Below are 16541 nucleotides of genomic sequence, written 5' to 3' on the forward strand. Positions count from 1 at the left end.
ACATATTACAGTACGTATTAATTATTCTTATTATATCATATCATTTAATTTTTTAAATGGTAAGGTAACAAAGGGTAAATTTGTGCTTAATATATCTTTACTTTTATAGCTGTGGATATTCCTCCTATTTTCGCTAATTAGAATTGCTGTTTAATAGAATTAAAATTCAATTCACAAACGTGATCACAATGACTGGCGCTTACTACACATCGTACAGTGAACAGTGCTTTATCCTAACGTGATTTGTACAGTGAACCAATTGTAAAGCGGGGGTCCATTGTATTTTTAACTTTTTTTTTTTTTTATGTGGAACTTCGGATAATTGGGGCAGCTGCTTAATCGGGCCAAAATGCACTAGTGCTGATGTGTCCCAATTAACCGGAATCGACTGTATATGGAATAAAATATTTCTCTGTATATATGTGTGTGTGTATAAACACACACACACACACACACACACACACACACACACACACACACACACACACACACACACACACACACACACACACACACACACAATAAATATTTTTTCAGTTAGAATAAATGTTGCTTACTGTTATTCCTGGCTACTGTCATCAGCTACATATTGTAATCAAATATGTAATTTTAAAACCAAATACCATTAAAAACATGGTATTTGATTTTCAACTGCAAAATATATTATGCAGTTGAAACTGTATAGTTGATTACCATCCACTTCCACCATCCATTGTGATCAGAAGTTTATTATACCTATAGATAAATCCAGATAACTTCTTCTGGAAAAGAATTTGTAATTCTCAGGCTTAATCAGTGCATAAGGCTTAAATTGTTTATTATTATCATTTTGTACATTCAAAACACAGTGTAACAGGTTGATTACACTTTTGGAAGGGAAGAAGAAGAGAAAGAAAAAAAACAAAAAAAAAAAAAAAAACAACCCAACCTCAAACTGGGGAAGCTTATGAAAAAAATTCTGACAGTTGTATGGGCATTTCATTTTAACTGACAGCTTTGTGCTGATGTTCTCATGCTTGGATCTACCTTAATTTTTTTTTTTTAAAAAATCAGAACGCAAGTGGTTTTAGTTTGCAAAATAAACTGAAACTTTTATAAGGTGCTAACCAAGTGTCATCAAAAAAAAACAACATTAAAACGTGGAGTTTTACACATTCTTTTATGTACACTTTTCTCAAAATATAGGATATTTTCAATAGTAAATAAAATAAATGAAAATTTTATGTAGGGGAAAAAAAAAAAAAAAAAAACCAGTAAAAGTGAAAAGGTGGAAGAAGCACTATTTTGATGGTATTCATTTTTGAATGACTAGTTGCAAGCTCCTTTTTTACCTACGTGGTCGTGCCAGAGAATAAACATATGGGTAGCTTAGCAGGTGAAAGAAAGGCACACATGTACAAAAAACTGCAAAGAGGAAAAACTAGATCCTGACACAACAGGAAAGGAAAGTTGAAAATGTGATATTTGTGTTTATTTTAGAGCAGTGTTTCTCAAACCTTTTAAATCCATAGACTATGTCAATAGCTAAATGACCTGCAGGACCACTTACTTATTGCTTGCAATCGCAAAAAATCGCACCTGGCTGTAGCACTGCATTTGGTACCATGCATTTTGAAATGGCCTATGACCCGTAAGAACTCTTGCAAACTTGGTCTGCAGACTGCAGTTTGAGGAATCACTGTTTTAGAATAATGGGAGAGTCCTTTATATTCAAAGATATTTCTTGCATGCAGTACGATAGGCACAACAACTGTTAAAAAAGGAGGCAGACGCCTCTGAAAGCTTTGTGTTTTATCTACATTGTTTTATTTTATTGTTTTATTTTATTTTATATTTTTATTGTACAGACAAGTATCTTATTTTATCCGGTGTAATTGTACTATTCATTTTACTTATTTAATTTCATTTTTATTATCTTAATACAAGACAACTCTTATTTATTTTATTTTATTAAAAAAAAAAAAAAAAAACAACAAAAAAGTAACTCTTGATTTTAAATAGTAAAACTCCACTTTCTGATGTAGCAAAAATTTTTATAAATTGCCTCACAGAGTGGGATAAAATCTTTCCAAAAATAAGTAAAAAATGAGCATTCATGTTAGAGACACACAGCTAATCCTTTACTTTCAGTTGGAAAAAAAAAGCTTCTCTTTCTGCCAGGCAACACAACTGTGATCGTACAGCCATCACATTATCATCACACAGATGATAATGGTGAAAGTCATGCTTATACTAAAAATCTTTGCTTATTACTTGCAGTACATATGACGAGTAGTGCTAGGATGCAATATCCAAGAAAACAATCAGTAACTGTTTTTGTAAAGTAGGTTTGGAAAAATCTATTGTATTCTAAATTCTGGAAGAAAATAGAAATGTGAAATCTTCTATTAATGTTATCAGTCACAGAACTCAAAGTAATCACATTAAAGTTGAATTTACAATATAGATAATAAAAAGTTCAAAGCATTATTTTCATGGTGATCCCATAAACGAATAGTTTGCTAAAACGAACCTAACATTACTTCACATCCTGAATGGATACAGGACTGGGAATTTACTTACTAGAAATTTAACATTCAACTTGAATTTCTGTAATTTTCAGAAAATACATACAAAGAAAAGTTTCTCTACTTCCAAAGAATGCAAGAGTTGAGGGAATGAATGACGAAGTATTCCCTTCTTTCTGTTACACTTTTTCTTCATTTTCTGTGTGGTAGAGTTATTCTCTGTTCCTTTTCTTAATAAACATGAATGACTTGAGGAAGAAATTGGCATATGGAATAAACAATTTTCATTCTCTACCATAGTGTATTCATTACATCTTTCCACTTAACAGGAAAAGCATAGAGAAGGAACTGAGATTTTTTTCTTTAAAAATTTATTTCCTCTTCCATCTGTTTTAGTAGTTCATTTTGTTCCTCCTCATTGATTTTACGAGACGAAAGAGTCACTGATTAATCTGCTTCCATCCTGATGTAGAATAGCATTCTATGTAGGATTTAAAATTTATACTCAGTGGAAGGAAATACACCAGGAGCATAGAAAATTGGGCTAAGGTAAAGCAAGCCTGCAAGAGAAGCATGCAAAAGTTCGATGAAATTCACCGATAAAAGTACTTTGGCGTAACGGCATTTGTATTGTTGCTCCCTCGGTAAACAGACAGTGAGTGTTATCGGTCTGGAGTAGAAGATGAATCCCACGGGAGCTTAAAACCTCCCCAAAGTAGTGGAGGGTAACCTGACATTTTTTCTTTAGAATTACTAATTGACTCACAAACAGAAGTTATGGCGTCGTAAAAAATGTTCGTAACGAATGGCAGAAGTTTGCCATGCTTCTCGTGTGGGCTTCCTTTGCCTTTTTTTCCTTAATAAACAATTTATCCACTAGTTCACCAGTGATGCTAAAGAAAAAAGGTCAGGTTACCCCCTTCACTTCGGGAGGGTTTCAATCTCCCATGGGATTCAATTTCTACTCCTGACCGATAACACCCACCGTCTGTTTACTGAGCGAGACAATACAAATGCTGTTGTGGCAAAGGACTTTAACTGGTAAATTTCATCGAACTTTTACATGCTTCTCGTGCAGGCTTTCTTTACCTTCGCCGAAAATTGTTATTAATCTGATAACAGTTTTGATTCGTTCTACAATTTTTTTCTCAACTTTTTGTTAATTTCTGAAAGTTGCCTTATTCTAGAGTTCTTTTTACTAAGCTGTTTTTTTAATTTTTGCTTTTCCAGATTCAGAACTTTTATTTCAGAATTTCTGTTTTTCTTCAAAAATTTAATTTCCTCTTCCTTCTCTTCTAGTAGTTCATTTTGTTCCTCCTCCTTGATTTTAAGAATTCTTATTTCTTCTGTTAAACTATGAATTACCTACATGAAAATAAAGATAAATAACTTCAAACTAGAAATGAATACACTTTCAATAATATACAATTACTCTTACTTATTTGTAAGGCAGAGAGTAGATACACCAGAACCATTATGTTAATAAAAATAATCAATTAAATTTATATCAACATTTTCTAGTTAAAACTACATTCCAGAAACTTGCAATAAGAATGAGGTCTTTTGGTACTAGCTCTGTACTATAAGATACTGTTTACTATTCTTTCAGGAATTGAGCAATTTCTTGTGACAGATGCTCAATTTCTGAATAACACTTGATAATTTTCTCACACTGATTGTCATATTGTGGTAGATAGCTTTGTTGAAGGATGACAGTTTTATCTTTTTGAATAACTTATGTTAAACAACTTCAACTTTACTGTGGTATATATTTGTGCTCATGAAAAATCGCTGATGGTGGAAAGGGTGGGGGAATTTCTTAATTAATTTCTTATAGAAATTAAGAAATTTCTTAATTTCTATATCAGAGATACAATAATTACACAGGTATAAATGTTTTATATGGGATAATTGAAATTGCTTCTTCAAAAAAGCAGGGTTGACATTCATTAGCTAAGAACTTTTTGCACATTGTACAATTGCTAGTTTTCAATGACTATGGCATTTTGTGTATATTAACAGTGGTATCCACATCCCGAATGAAGATGTAATCTACATACTGGCAATCTGTGCATTTTTTGAAAGCTGGCTAAACATTATACTTTGATTTTCCTTAATTATTCCTCTGGACACACCATCTTTGTGTATTAAATAAAATAAAACAACAACAACAAAAAAGCTTCTAATAAGTATCATAAGCCAAACCCATTCTGTTAAAACGAATGTATAAAATTTATTTACAAAGCACTGGATAAAACAATTAAAGATAGTTATTTTTTTATAACACATTCACTGCCTGCTTGATACATCTACAGGTCAGGGAGTTTTTCATCCATTTGGATGATAAATTGGATATCTTTTGTCAAGCAACCTTCAACAGAGACTGGCTAATTTGGCCACAGTGAGAAGAAAGCCTCCTCAATCTACAAGAGACTCAAACCCATGAACAATGAACCCAGTGTGACAAGGACAGAGCTTATAGGTGGCAACACACATGTCAAGGGCTGATAATATGTAAGCCTTGATTCCTTCCACCGCTATTCCTGTATATACCTATGGATTAAGTGAAGACTTGGGTGACTCTGCAAGTCTCCTGGTAAGAAATTTTTATTAAATTTTTAGCCACCCTAGTATGTCTAAGGAATCCTTTTGCAGATCGAGAGAGAGAGAGAGAGAGAGAGAGAGAGAGAGAGAGAGAGAGAGAGAGAGAGAGAGAGAGAGAGAATACATATGAAGTGTGAAAAAGGATTTGCTGAAGTTTGGGAAGTGTTTGGGGGGATTTATCTGGAATTTATGGGAAGTGGGGGATTGCTGTTGGGCATGCATCTAAATAATGCTCATCCAGTTGGATGAGCAAAGAAGGACAGATTTCAGACAGCCACTTTTGTCATTTTTAATGTAATATAAACAGTAAAATAGAGTACAAGGTCTATTTACTGTTAAATAACAAGACTGCATACAAAGCCACTAGGCATCAAGAGCCACACCTGTCAAACAAATGCACAGCAGCTGGCCTTGAATCTTTCCATAGTTGTCTGCCAAGTCATGTTCCAACATGTTTATTTATTCTGCAGTGACAGGTTTTATTATCATGCGTTTTTGAAGTCTGCAGAAAAATGATAGACAAAAGAATCAAACAATGAATCAACCTTAAATTTTTAACAAAACATCAACTGAAAGTTATAAATTGTTATGTCAAGTTTATGGATCAAGAGCTCATGTGTTTGAATGCCATAAAAGATTTTTAGAAGGAAGAGAGAATGAGGAAGATAATGAATGACCAGGCTGTCTGGTAACTATGAAAACTGATGAAATGTGGACTGGGTAAGGACACTGATTAAAAGTGATCATCATTTAAACATTAGAATGGCCACATCAGAACTCATGGACAAAGAAATAGTTACACACATTTTCACTGAAACTTCAGGTGTGAGAAAAAAATTGTGTGCCGACAATTTTGAATGCAAAGAATAAGAATACTTCCAAGTTTGTGAAGGTGTTTTCAAAAAAATTGAAGATCCAGACTGAGTAAGAAAGAGAAAAAAATACCCAAACAAAAAAAAAAGCAAGAACATCAAAATCAAAAATGAAAACCATGCTTCTTGTTTTCTTCAATATTAAAGGAATTATTATGGATGAATATATCTCACCTGTCAATCAAACATACTACACTGAAGTTCTGACAAGGCTGTATGAAAAATTTGAAGGACGAGACCTGAATTGTGAAAGGATGGTCGGATGCTCCAGCACACAAATGTGCTCTCTGTTCACCAGTTTCTGGTCAAAAAACAAATCCCTGTGTGTGAACATGCACCCTACTTGCCAGACCTAGCCCCTTGTGATCCCCCCTTCTTTTTTTTCTAAACTAAAAAGTGTACTTAAGGGACCACATTTTCAGTCCACTAAAGACATTTAGAAAAAAAACAAAAAAAAAACTGAAGTGTTAAAAGGGCTTCCAAAAGATGACTTCAAGAAATGTTTCTGTGATTGGAAGAAATGTATGGAACAGAGTGTGCAAGCCCAAGGCAATTTGAAGGGGGATAAATTGTAAGTTATGAAATATTATATTATATTTATTTGATTGCAACAGTCTTGTTATTTAATAGCCATACCTCGCATTATCCAACTTTATAAAAAAAAATTTCAAGTTAACTTTAATGTAAATTGTTCATTGTTTTTATTTACTGCATTTTTGTAATGTTTAATTATTTAATTGTCTCTTTGCTACTGGATAAGTAATGTAAATATATATATATTTTAATATGATTTTTAAATTGTTCCAGCTGAATTAGTTTTGCAGATGGGTGAAATTCCTGATGGCTCAGCTTTCAATGCTTTTTGAAATATTCTGGTGCCTTAAGAATATAAATTAAAAAATTAAGCAAAGCTTTCTAAGAGTGCGAATCAATAAACAAGATGAACAAATAAAATCTGACAAATTTTTAAAACTCTAACAAACTTCCATATAGTGAAATTTTCTATGTAGCGAACTTTTTGATTTTCCTTTGGTCATTACACTGAAAATAGTTTCTGTATAACGAAGAAAATTTCCATATAATGAACTAATTTCAAGAGACCTGGGTACGCATTGTTCGCACCTCTGGCCTTTAGGCAATAAAGCTGATGCTGTAAAAAACAGGAATTAAGAGCTAAAAGGATTAAGCATTAATCCCTTTAGCTTTTAATAGCTAAAGGCTTTAATTCCACGAATTAAGAGCTAAAACATTTTACAATTTAATGGTGCCTGTAAACCCTGCAGGAGGAAACTGGCCAACCACGGCACAGGATAGAAAAAGATGGAAGTTTGGGAGAGTCCTTTGCCCAGCAGTGGATCAGCAATGGCTAAAAAGAAGTAAAACCTATACAACTTATACACTACTATGCCGAGAAGTCCCACTGGTCACCTGTCCACAGCCACTGGCAAAGATTAAGGTAGGCATATTCCCAACGCAGGCACTGGCTCTGGTCAACCTATTTTCTACCGTAAGCATCCTATTAGAGAATTAGGAGAGAGTGATTTTCCTTTATCCCGGAAATTCATCTTTTGTTTCAAAGAAATGAGTCATTCATAGTTTCACCAAATTTCACCTATCTCTGTTTACGTGGTAGCCACAAGTGGTCCCTAATTTCAGCTTTGTTTTAACTGCTGTGCAAGTAACTTTACAATGTCTAAGAGGAAATCCTTGAGTGTAGTGGAAAAAGTGGAAGTGCTTAATAGTGTAGATTGCAGCATTAAAAAAACAAAAGAAATCACTTTAAAATCTGCTGTGTCTGCCAGTAGTGTGTCAACCATTCTGAAGCATGTGAAATTATGCCTTCGGGAAAATTTATATGAAGCAGTTTTTAAGTGGATGAAGTTGATCCGAGACAAAAACATGCTGATATCAGTGCTATTAATAAAAGAAAAGGCTATGGAGTACGCATCATTTCTGGGATACAAAACATTCCACGCCAGTTCTGGTTGGTTGGACAAATTTAGAGCGTCATAGCTTGCTTGAAAAAGTTATTTCTGATGAAAGTGGAATTAAAATCGAAGAAGACGATACCCATTGGAAAGAAACAGTATAGAAAAAAATTATTAGCATTAGCATTAGTTAATGCATATGATGCAAGAAAGCAAGTTTATACAGCATCAGCAAAAAAAAAAAAAAAAACCTTCCCATCCAGTCACTCCAAATGTTTGTCTAGTTCAGCCTTAAATTTATTTAAGCTATCAACTTCCACAACAACAGATGGAAGTCTGTTCCGGCAATCAACTACCCGCTGGCTAAAGGCAAACTTCAGCACATCTATTCTACAACTGTCTTTCCTCAATATGAATTTATGCCCCCTCAGGTTCTTAATCTGAGCAAGCAGAAGTATTCCGTCAGCATTGAACCTGCTCAAACCCTTCAAGGTCTTATACACTTCAATCAGATCACCTCGCAAGTGCCTATTCTCCAGATGCAACTTGCAGAACTTAAGCCTTTCTTCGTAAGTGCATTCCTTTGTTTCTCTCACCAATCTTGTTTCCCTTTTCTGTACTCGTTCTAGCAACTCTACATCCTTCCTAAAATGAGGCCTCCAGACCTGTACACAGTATTCAAGGTGTGGCCTAACCATTGCCTTATACAAAGGGATAATCACCTCTTTGTCTCTGCTAGCAAAATTCCTATATATTATTGACAAAACTCCATGACTGGCTCTGGCAGCCTGTCTGTGCTGCTCAGAGAACTTCATATCTGACTACACAATTACCCCCAGGTCTTTTTCATTCTCCACCTCCCTGAGTGTAGTACCACACAGTTGGTATATTTCTCTTGGGTTACTGCTACCCATATGCAGTACTTTGCATTTGTCAATGTTAAACTTCAGTTGCCACTTCTCGGCCCATCTGACTAACTTTTCTAGATCCTGTTGCAGTAGCATACTGCAACAGGATCATTAACAACCCTGCCAACCAACATTGATATCATTCATAAATACCAAAACAACAATGGGCCCAGCACCGAACCATGGGGAATTCCACTAATCAAATTAGTACATGCAGAGCAGTATCCATTTATTACCACTCTCTGCCATTTCCCACTCAACCATCCCTTTATCCATTGCAGCAACTTGCCCTTGATACTATACCGCAAATTGCTGGAATGGAGGACTACGAGTCCAAAGAGACATTCAGGGTTGATGAAACACGTCTATTTTTTAAATGTTTGCCGAATAAGACTAACTTTTAAAGGTGACAAATGTTTAGGTGGTAAAAATAATAAGGAGAGAATTACTCTTGGTTGCAAATATGGCTAGTAAAGGAAAACTGAAGCTTTTGGTAATAGGCAATAATAACCCCGATGTTTCAGAGGAGTAAAGTCATTAGAGTTGGACTGCAACTACAACAAAAAACCTTAAGTGACAAGCGAAATTTCAAAATTTCAAATGACAAAAGAAAACAGAAAAATTGCATTGATTGTTGATAACTGTCCTGCTCACCTTCACTCAGTAATTTCAAAACTTACTAGCGTAAAGCTTGTTTTCTTCCGTTTGAATAATTCGTCTTAATTGCAGACAATGGACCAAGGCATTTTCAAGAATCTGAAAATGCACTGCTGAAGGCACATACTGAAAAAAATTATACTGACAATAGAAACCAACCAACTATAGATTCTGTTATAGATTTGTGGATGTTAGCGAAAGTGGATGTTATCAGTGTTAGCGAAAGTGTGGAGACAAGATGTGACAGAAACAACGATTAAGAATTGTTTTGCAAAAGCAGGTTTTGCTAAAATGCTAATGAACAGAGATGAGTGGGATTAACTACTAGAAGACAGTGAGCAATCTTAGGAAGAGTTCCAATCGAGGTTTGATCAGTGGAGAAATTATTCTTGATGAATTTTTAGGAGTTGATAATGATGTCATAGTAGCTGAATATCCGAGTGATGTCAACAATTTAGAGAGTATTTAAAGAAATAGTGACGACAATATTGATGATGAGTTGGATGAAAATGAGGCCAATATTAAACCTTCCAAACAAATGTTGGCAGCATTTGAAACTTTGCATTGAGGCCTTCAGTAGGAAGAAAATGTAACAGAAAATATATCTGAGTGTTTATAGTTTAAACAAATCTGAACACTTTTATGAACAGTGTACAGTAGAATCCAGTGTACAACAAAAAATAACCAAACATTTTACGACTTAATTTTTAAAAGTGTACTAATAAATTGTGGGCATCATGTAAGTAGTCATTTCTTAATATGTATGTATTGATAAATTATTTTAAAATGTTAGAAAATTTATTCATTCCCACTTCCTTCCCATCTTTTACTATAATTCTGAATTTACAGTATTTTTCATTGTTGAAAAGGTCGTATTTCTTTATAACGAAATTTCTGTATAATGCATTTTTTTTCAAAGGAATGATTGATTTTGTTATATAGAGGTCTGGCCGTACTTATTTCTGATAAAAATCATACAGTAGAAGCAAAAAATTTATTACCTGTGTTTTGCCATTAAACACGTCTGATTTCAAAATTTCAGTTGCAGAAGGCCGTTTGGCAGGATCCTTTTCCAGGAGCTTTAATATTATGTCTGCCTATTATATAGCAAAAATATTAAAAAAAAACAAATAAAAACAACACAGAATAAAATGTGTAAATTCTACAAGTATACTTCCATCTCTTAACAGAGTAGTATTAATTATTTTGTTGTCTCATTAAGAATACTAAATTAAAATTAAAAAAAGCTTTCTAAGATACTGAGTCAATAAATACAGTGAATTTCCATTTTTCATGGACAATAAGCACCTACTACCAGAAAAGTTTGCAGGGTTATAAGCCCTGTATATATATCATCAAAGTATGAAACACTTTAAATTAAAAATTTTTGCTGGAAGGGATCCGTATTGATGTCTTTTATGGTTTTCTGGAAAATTTACTTTTTTTGATATTTTATTAAAGGCTATCGAAGTCCACATCCAGTTAAGTAAGCACACGTGTGTGCTTACTTAACTGGACATGGACTTCAACACCATTATTAGGTGCTTCTGCTCATGTTTATCATGGTGAGTAGTCATTGAATGCTATTATGCTACTGAGTTCTCAAATTTCTTTTTCTTGGGCATTAACAGTTCCAGCAGATTTTCTGTGATTTGTTCCCTTATATATGGTAAATTTTAATAATTCAAAGTTATGCAACTTTGAATTATTAAAATTATTAGTTATGTAGAATCTACAGTACCATGCATGGGTTGAGGCTTAAAAAGATAAAAGACACTTGTTGACATTGGACTTTAATTTCTATAGATTGTAATTTTCATGAAATAAATTGTGTGAAGGAGGATTAAAAGAACAGAAACAGAATGGATAAATGAAGAAGAAGTAAAATTAGTTCTGTGAGTATGAGATTCGACAGTGAATGGACATTGACTAGTTGTCTCAACTAGTCAATGTCCAATCACTGTCAAATCCCAGACTCAGATCCTCAGGTCATCAATTAACTTAACAGACCTATTTTGAATAAAGTCAAGAAGCCTGAGAGAGAGGTTCTGGGGGGGCTCCACCCCAGAGATAGGAACAATATTCCATGTTAGGGTGAATTGGAGATTCAGGGCAAAGTTTCTCAAACTGGAAAGTGGAATATAGTGTGCTATCAGCAGAACTATGAATATGATTTCTAGTCAGTGGAAGGTCATTAATAAACAGGAGGAAAAGAGTGAGAGAAGGAAGTGAATCTTCTAAAAATACAAGTCTGCACTGTCTACCTCCCTCCAGAACAAATCCTTCCAAAATGCCAACCTTCTCCTTCAAATGAGATCATCAACCATTGCACTGTGAATTTTATGCTCAGTCTACCCTCTCTAGTCCCTTGCTTGAAGGACGTGGCCCACCCGCATAAAAAAAAAAAGGTAATTATACAAACAAAAACATATTTTAATACAAAGGAGAGAACTCCTCACAAGAGTTAAGTCTGATTGAGCTGGCTTAACATCGAGATAAGAGCACCAGCTCAATCAGACAGGAACAGATGCAAGGTACACATCCGTCATTGCTGATTAGTCCTGCTAGTCAATTTTTTTCCGGTAAGTCCAGTCAAAAGCAAATTTGTTCAGGTCGGCGTCAAGTGCCTGGGTTTGCTTGAGCATTTGCTGAGGGAGGAACCTGTCTGAGAGATGGAGTTGTGCTGAACACAAGTAGAGCTCAGGATTGGCCCTAAGGGCAGCAGGTGGAATCCTCCAGCCACAGGTATCCCAGAACCAAGGTGCTGCAATTATGCCTGTTATCATCTTGACTGTTGCTAGGAGGCGTTGGTTGTCGACTAAGGTGGGAAACCATGGAATCCTGAGAGAGTCGGCAAGCTGCGTGGTGTGAATCAGATCTGAAAGGTTGTGCTTCCTGTTGGCCTACTTTAGGAGCCAGAATTCTGCGAAAAAAAGTGGTTTCTTTATTGACGGTGCCGCTGATGCCCAAATTTCAGCAGTATAGAGTAAAGGTGGAAAGATAACTGTTCTTATGTACCTCACGGTTGTCTTTTTATCTGTGATATGAAGGAGATGTTGTTTTGCTTTCCACCGGAGTCTTGAAGCATGTGTGAGGAGCATGTCTATGTGGGCGTTGAATTGAAGTTTGGAGTCAAATACAACGCCCAGATCACAATGGCTGGACACAATTGGGATGAGGGTGTTGCCGACCGAAGGCTGGAGAGAAGAAGGAGTTTGCTTCAATGAATACACCATGAAATCGGACTTAGCAGGATTGATCTTGAGCCCAAACTGGCAGAGGTAAGATGTGACTGCAGTGAGAGTGTTGTTAATTTCCGCTTTTACCAGATCTAGGTCTTGACCAGGGATAATGGGAGTGAGTATCCTGATATCAACCGCATATCTCAGTAGATGTCGAGAATGTGCAACCAGTGGGAAATAACAGATGAAAACAGAAGGCCCGAAAGGACACCCTCCTTGTGGCACTCCTGCGGTGACGGATCTTGTAAGGGTGCGATCTCCTGTACGAAGCTTTATAACTCTGTTTTGCAGAAGAGAGGAGAGAAAGCATAGTATGTCCCTGTGATCTGGAAGTGGCATTCCAGGAGAGTGAGTAGTTGGTTTACTTGGACGGCATCAAATGCAGCCTCAATGTCTAAGTAAGTAACAGCTGGCTCTTGTCTTTTCTCAAATGCTGACAAGATAGTATTTGTGGTCGCTAGCAGATTGGTGATCGTTGATCTGTTTGGAAGGGAATAGTGAATTTGGGCAAGATCTGCTTAGTGAGGATGGGGAGTAAGGCCTTCTCCAGGAGCTTAAGCAGGATGGAGGAGTTGGAGATGGGTCAGAAGTGTTTAGGTTTCGATGGCGACTGAACTTTAGCTAAAGGTTTGATGAGATAGTTTTTCCACTGCTGTGGGAAATTCTGGTTCGAGAGTAACTGGTTGAAGATAATTAAAAGTGGATGAATAATGTACGGACTTAGGCATTTTAGCATGAATTGGGGAACTCCATCATCACCGGTGGTTGACGAGGCAGGTAGAGAATTGATGGCTACGATCAGCTGTTGTTTTGTGATCTGAATGATATTCAACACTTCGTGCTGGGTGGGCTCTGTTAGTAGAGCCAGATCTGAGTTTGGCATAGGATTACGGTTAAATCTTGTGATGAAATCGAGCCACAATTCAGAATCAAGTTGCAAAGGAAAATGAAGGTTCGCTTTCTTGTATGAAATTTTTCCTTTAGCCAGATCACGGTTAACATATAATTTGATTGCCTCAGATTTCAGGCACTTAAATTGAGCCCATGCCATTGAATAAACGATGCAATCATTGACATTTTGTGACTTTTTCCATGTGCAATGGAGCTGTTGCTTCAGCTGGAAACTCATTTTGAGTTCTGAATTTTACCAAAGTTTTGTATAAGGACTGATTGTGATTTTTTTACGAGGCAGCATATTTGGCAACTGTGTTGATCCAGTGTGTGAGAATGTTCACAGCTAGTTCTGGGTCACAAGTCTCTAAGGCCACCCAGGGAATGAGAGAGGCGGCCCTGATGCACTTATCTACATCAAGTAAGTTGGGGTTAGTGATGTCAACCTTTTTTGTTGTCATACTGGCTTCTAATTTGGGAGTGGGGAAATATGCAGTCACATGTATTGGGACATGACCAGAGTCAAATGATATTTCTGCAATGCAATCAAGGGTGCAAGGGATAGAGGCAAGAACTAGATCTAAGAGGTTATTCCCCCTGGTTTGAGCTTCATTAATAAGTTGTAGGTCAGTACATCTCAAGTGTGCAAGAAGATCCTTTTTTCAGATTAGATAGCTGAGAAGGAAAATTGAAATCACAAACAAAGTGAGAAGCTGTGGGATGCAGCTCATTGATTAACCAGTTGGAAACTTCAAGGATGATTTGCTGGGAAGGCATTGGAAAAGAAAAGTTAGGGCCTGAAGCTGCTTTTTTTTTTTTTTTTTCTTTTATGTAAACCCCAAACACGAGAGGTATTAGAACCTATAGTACTTAGTACCGTGCTTGGGTTGAGAAGACGATATTTGTTGACATTAGCCTGGAACTTCTGTAGACTGTAATTTTCAGGAAATGCCTATGAAGGATGGTTAGCATTAGTAGAGGCATTTGATGCAAGAAAGCAAGCTTATGCAGCATCAGCCAAAAAAAAAAAAAAAAAAAAAAAACCCACTTCCACTTCACCCCTCTGTTCATTCAAAATACCTGTCCAGCTGAGCCTTAAACTTATTTAGGCTGTTTTCTGGTTGTTCTCTGGTTGTTCCAGAAAACGGCAGTTCAATGAATAAATGAGGAAGATGAAAAGTTGGTTCTGTGAGTTTGAAGTTGGACAGTAAATGGATGTTGGCGGCACGTGTTGGGACTGTTTTGAAAGAGAGAGTGGGAATTATAGAAGCCAATTCAGAAGAACAGTGCCCATGGAAGTATCTGTAGAAGAGGCATGCAGCAGAAACAGTACGTCTATGAGACAGCGAGTGGAGAGACTCTGTTCAAGATGAATCATTAACTAACCTAACTGCCCTCTTCTGAATGGAATCGAGAAGCCTGAGAGAGGTTTTGGGGGCCACCACCCCAGATGTGGGAACAATATTCCATGGCTGGGCGGATTTGCGATTTATACAGAGTGAGCAGCTGTTTGGAAGAAAAGTAATATCGAGAGCGAAAGAGAAAACCAAGTTTTTTAGATGCAGAGGAAGCAATATTTGTAATGTGCTTGTGCCAAGAGAGATTAGAAGTCAGGGTAATCTCCAAAAGAGATATATCATTTTGCCTAGAAATCGGAGTGTCACTAAAGATAAGCATAGGAGCAGAAGAATTCTTTTTGCGAGATATAAGAAAAGACTGAGTTTTAGAAGGGTTGAAATCAACTAAGTTGTCTTTGCCCCACTGGAGAATTACCTGAAGATCGGCATATAAGGAATTTGTAGCAGATTTTCGAGAAGTTGAAGCTGATTGAGCACGACAAGGTTTCTCAAAATGGAAAGTGGAATGCAATGTGCTATCATCGGCAAAACTATGGATAGGATTACCAGTCAATGGAAGAAGGTCATTAATATACAAGAGGAAAAGAGTGGGAGAAAGAACCGAACCTTGGGGGATACCGGCATTAGTGGAGAAGTTAGAAGACAGAGAGCCATCTATCATAACCCTCAGTGAGCGATGAGAGAGTAAACTGGATAACCAATTACGAAAAACAGTTGGCAAACCATAAGATGGAAGCTTGTTTAGAAGACCTTTATGCCAAACTCGATCGAAAGCCTTTGAGATGGCAAGAGCAACTACTTGTGTTTCACCGAACCTTTCCATTGAATTAGTCCATAAATGGGTAACATAAGCCAGAATATCACCAGTGGATCGACACTGACAGAATCCATACTGGCGATCGTTGATCAGACGGAAGGTTTCTAGGTAGTTTAAGAGTTGGCAGTTAATTGATTTCTCCGTTACTTTAGAAAGAGTAGAAGTAATTGCAATGGGACGATAATTGGATGAGAGGGATTTGTCACCTTAGGAACTGGCTGGATATGAGCAAATTTCTGAGCAGAAGGAAAAACAAATTTGGAATAAGAACGTGAAAAAAGGCGGCAAAGAATAGGAATAAGTTCAGGAGCACAGGCTTTGAGAACAAGTGGAGAAATACCATCGGGACCTGAAGCTTTCTTAGCATGAAGATTCGTCAAAATCCTTCTGACATCCTTTTGACGGAAGACCACAGGAGGCATTGAATGGAGCATGTTGGGAATGGTGGGAGGTGTTTTACCAAGATCATTTATACATGAGTTGGAAGAAAAATGGGATGCTAGCAGGTGAGCTCTAGCCTTGGCTGAAGTGACAACAGAACCATCTGGTTTGGACAGAGGTGGGAGCAGAGATGGACAAAAATTGCAGCCAATAGCTTTGGCAAGAGGCCAGAATGCTCGGCTACCATTAGGGCAAGAAGCAAGTTTTCTATTCTTAGCCTGTTCAAACTCTAGTTTGGACTGATTAATAACTGCTTTATAATTGTCACAACTGCTTTGGTGTAGGCAGAAAATGAAACTGGAGAATTAGAAACAAG

General features: G+C 36.5%; 1 protein-coding gene across 1 annotated transcript in view; it reads right to left on the bottom strand.

The window, feature by feature from the left end:
- Positions 1 to 3641: 3641 nt before the first annotated feature.
- Positions 3642 to 16541, bottom strand: part of LOC150078657 (eukaryotic translation initiation factor 2-alpha kinase 1-like) — a 176936-nt gene continuing 164036 nt past the window's right edge. Inside the window, exons 17-18 of the mRNA XM_090382196.1 lie at positions 10478 to 10573; positions 3642 to 3872 (exon numbers count right to left, since the gene is read on the bottom strand). Coding sequence (XP_090238322.1) covers positions 3642 to 3872; positions 10478 to 10573 — 327 coding nt within the window. The remainder of the gene's footprint in view (positions 3873 to 10477; positions 10574 to 16541) is intronic.

Source organism: Mastigoproctus giganteus, chromosome 10, assembly GCF_048544385.1.
Source record: "Mastigoproctus giganteus isolate SK-2022 chromosome 10, ASM4854438v1, whole genome shotgun sequence".
In the NCBI taxonomy this organism is placed as follows: domain Eukaryota; kingdom Metazoa; phylum Arthropoda; class Arachnida; order Uropygi; family Thelyphonidae; genus Mastigoproctus; species Mastigoproctus giganteus.